This window comes from Danio aesculapii, chromosome 12 (assembly GCF_903798145.1).
Source record: "Danio aesculapii chromosome 12, fDanAes4.1, whole genome shotgun sequence".
NCBI classification, from domain to species: Eukaryota; Metazoa; Chordata; class Actinopteri; order Cypriniformes; family Danionidae; genus Danio; species Danio aesculapii.
In genome coordinates, this window is record NC_079446.1 from 18,123,458 (window position 1) to 18,127,365 (window position 3,908).

At 33.2% G+C, this 3,908-nt stretch overlaps 1 protein-coding gene across 1 annotated transcript; it reads right to left on the minus strand.

Annotated features, from left to right (window-relative positions):
• Positions 1–221: 221 nt before the first annotated feature.
• LOC130238358 (procathepsin L-like) lies at positions 222–2,987 on the minus strand. Its single transcript, XM_056469353.1, has 7 exons — positions 2,829–2,987; positions 2,591–2,713; positions 2,092–2,244; positions 1,710–1,934; positions 647–815; positions 407–524; positions 222–321 (listed from the first exon to the last, which is right to left on the minus strand). The coding sequence occupies exons 1-7, from the start codon at positions 2,949–2,951 to the stop codon at positions 222–224; spliced, it is 1,011 nt and encodes a 336-aa protein (XP_056325328.1). The 5' UTR covers positions 2,952–2,987.
• Between the last annotated feature and the right edge of the window lie 921 nt (positions 2,988–3,908).

A 3,908-nucleotide genomic window follows, 5' to 3' on the forward strand; every position in this document is an offset into this window, starting at 1 on the left:
TAGATGACAATTGCTACAAAAATATTTACAGTGATCCAAACTAAAACTACATATGTGATTATAAAACAAAAGAAAAAGAACTGATTTTCTTAAAATACTACCACATATCATAGGCCTAACTGCAGTACAATTTGATGAAATAGAAGGGTTAAATATATATTAAAAAATAAAGAGAAACCATAAACTGTTATTTTCAGATTTAAAAAAAGGCTCCAGTGGCCTTACATTAGGGGATAGCTGGCCGATGTTGCAATGCCACAGTGATTGTTTTTGTCTTTAGCCATGTAGATGTAGCCTTTGTCACCCCATTTGTCAGTCCAGCTAAGAAAGGGAGAGAGGGGAAAATTTAATTGAAAACAGGCAATCAAGCTTGTGCCAGCAAAACTAAAGATTGTTGGCATCATACCTGTTCTTCACAATCCAGTATCTTCTACCAGCAACATCAGCACCCTCATAACCATAGCCAACCACCAAGACTCCATGATCAAGTTTACTACTGCTGCATGCCTTCTCATAATAGATGCCTAAAGATCCGAATATTAAAAAAGAACTTAAGGCAGAGTATTACATGTTTGTAATAGATTCATAAACCATTTTAGCAAAAATACAATTAAAATTACAGAGTTGAGGGAAATCAGACACCTACCAGACTGATAGAACTGTATGGATTGATGTCCTGCATCAATAGCAACAGATACAGGACCCACAGCTGCAACAGCATTCATCAGAGCAAGCTCGTTACCACTGGGAATGTCCACAAATCCGGTGTCTTTAGCGACATTAAAACGGGGGTCATAACGGCATGGCAGATCATCCTGCAAGAGCAAAATTAAAATAAGAAAATTGGTACATTGACAATTAAAAATACTTAGTAGGATTCAAATTCAACATTGAAAGTGATTAAGAAAAGCTAAAATTTAAATTTCCCACAATCTGTCATGTTTTTCATGAATTTTCGTTGCTCAGAAACTGCCACGCACTCATATACACACATTATTTATATATATATATATATATATATATATATATATATATATATATATATATATATATATATATATATATATATATACATATACATATATATATATATATATATATATATACACACATATACACACACACACACACACACACATATATATATATATATATATATATAATATATATATATATATATAGACACACATACATACATACACACATACATATAATTAATTAATGTTGCTCTAACATGGATGCTTAATACAAAACAATTGTGCTAGTGAGGTAATTTGGTAAAGTGGTGGAAAAAAATCTGGGTAGCTGGGAAAATATTATTTAGTTTAATATATATATATATATATATATATATATATATATATATATATATATATATATATATATATATATATATATATATATATATTTATTTATTTATAATTATTTTTTTTTGAACAAATTTCCAAATGTTTGCATTCCCTTGTGTATAGATTCACAAACTTTCCCTGTTCACTTTACATTTAAAAAATAAGTTTAATTTGTTTGTACAGTCAAGCATAAACCCAGAATATGAATGCACTTCGTCCCATTAAATGGTTGATGTGCATAATGGACTATAAGAAATAGTTGCATTTAACCAAGAAAATTACCACACAAATTAAATATGCATATCTAATTAACACCCTCCATAGATGCACAAGACAGAAGAGCACATAAATGACTATTACCCTTGCAAGATAAGGGTACGACTGCTCAGAATCCAGCCCATTGTTCTCTTTAACATACAGGAAGGCCTGGTCCATGAGGCCTCCGTTACAGCCTTGATTGCCCTGTGGTCTGGAACAGTCCACCAAGTTTTGCTCACTCAGAGAAACCAGCTTTCCAGTTTTACGGAAGAGCTGACCCTCCAAGGCACCCGTTGAACTGAAAGACCAGCAAGATCCACATTGTTTCTAAAACCACAAGAGAGAAGAGTCACCAAACAGGATAGCTACAGATACAGATGCTGCTTATACACATACACAACTGTAATTGGATCAGTTGTAATAGATGCAGCTAGGTCCTAATGTAGCATAAAACATTTGCAGTTTTCAGTTACTTTAAACTCACCTGGTCTTTTACAGGAGTAACATAGCCCCTCTGTCTCCAGTCAATCTGCTGAGGGGCTACAAAAAAGCTAGGTTCCATGAACAATGCACCCTTTGACTTCCGGTCTGGGTCATGCTTATAACCATTCATTGCCTGTCTGAACTCCTCATTTGTCTAATAAAGAGAATATAGTTACGTTTTAATAAAACAGCCTTACAAACAGTACTTTAGAATAGTAGCACCTCAAAATGAGAGTTAAAATCATTTTCAAAAAGATTCAATAAAACACTCAGAGTTCAATCTCCAATCAAGTACGAGCATTTAACTAAGTATGTTCATTCAAATATGATTTAACAAACAAACAAACAAAGACAAAATTTTGATCAGGTTTCACACTAATGAATCTTCCTTGAATTTTGATTATTTGTTTTCTTTGTAAACCTGTTTGACAATTTAGATTGTATAAAGCAATATAGATGAAATAAAATAAATGAATTGACTGTAGTACTAAACTGCTCACCATGTCACCAAATTGATTCATTCCCAGTTTAAATGTGTGGTTTCCCATGGAGTACTCAAAGTTGTGTAACTCAATTTTTCTCAAGTTCTCCTCCCAAATCATTCTCCTCCCAACCTCTACGTCCTGGAGAAGAAAGCAGATATGTCAGCCATTCCAAAGCCAAAGTTCATTATAAACACATAAACATGCGTTGCTTCATGTTAAGCTGATATATGGCTAGAAACTATAGTCTTCCCACCTCATGATAGATTCTTCCATGCTGGCTCTTCCAGGATTCCCAGTGGTCATCTAACTGAATGTCTACAGTTGAAGCAGCAAACACTGCACTTATGCACAGTGTGACGAGCAAAGCAAACATCATCTTGCCTGGAAGACTTTGACAGAGAAAAGCAAGACTCAGTTTGAAACAATGTAAAGAAAACATTTTAACCAGTTACAGGGAGCAAAACCTTAATTATTTAACACTTTAAACAAGCATCAGTAAAATTTTGTGCACTATACATGGAGCTAAATGTCACATACTGTACAACTCATGCAAGCAATGTTTCTTATGGAGGAAAAAGAAAGATTTACACTTACCTTTCACAAGCAAACTAAATGACTGACTGATAGCTCACAACTGAAGGTATTTTAAAGCCTGTCAGAACATAAAGGCGGTCTCTCATTGGCTGACAGTAATGATGAAACAAGTATTTACAGCCAATCAGATCCAGCAAGAACTTCAACTTGTCATGTGATCCAGCATCACAAGATGGAGAATTCATCAATGGACTATGGTGATTCTTTATATTATTAGTTTACTGTAACAAGATTAAGGTAATCAGAAATGTTTTGTTATTTCAGTTTAGAAAATCAAAATTTACAATACACAAGAGGAAAGTTTAATAAAATATGCTACACTTGATTGGGTGATAGAGATTTTTAGATTTGTTAAATTTTGTTTGTGGTGTGTGTTTTAATCATTGTTTGTGCTTGTCACATAAGGGTGTGTTTGACAAATCCCACATGCTTAGGCAGAAAATAATCCAAGAGAAAACACTGAGGCCATTTAGAAAACTATGCATTTTAAATAGCATCAGGGGCTTCTGTTATGTACTCACTCTAAATGCTAATTACTTTTATTCTAATCACTAATTATTTGTAATAATTTAAACTCTGTCTAAAATTAGAAGACACAATACTTTCAGTACTGGTGTGTTCTTTCATATAACCTCCTCTGGCTGCAGGAGAGAGAACATCTTTTGCACATTTAAGAATGTTGTGTTTGATAATCGTTTAATTGCTAATTTATCTTTTATTCATCATACTTTATTTAAAC

What these genes read in the sequence shown, in the direction of transcription:
- LOC130238358 (XM_056469353.1), bottom strand. Translation starts at nt 2,951, where the DNA reads ATGATGTTTGCTTTGCTCGTCACACTGTGCATAAGTGCAGTGTTTGCT. An exon ending in ATGGAAGAATCTATCATGAG is followed by an intron (nt 2,714 to 2,828) that starts GTGGGAAGACTA and finishes TTTCTTCTCCAG; the next exon opens with GACGTAGAGGTTGGGAGGAG. An exon ending in CGTACCCTTATCTTGCAAGG is followed by an intron (nt 816 to 1,709) that starts GTAATAGTCATT and finishes TTGCTCTTGCAG; the next exon opens with GATGATCTGCCATGCCGTTA.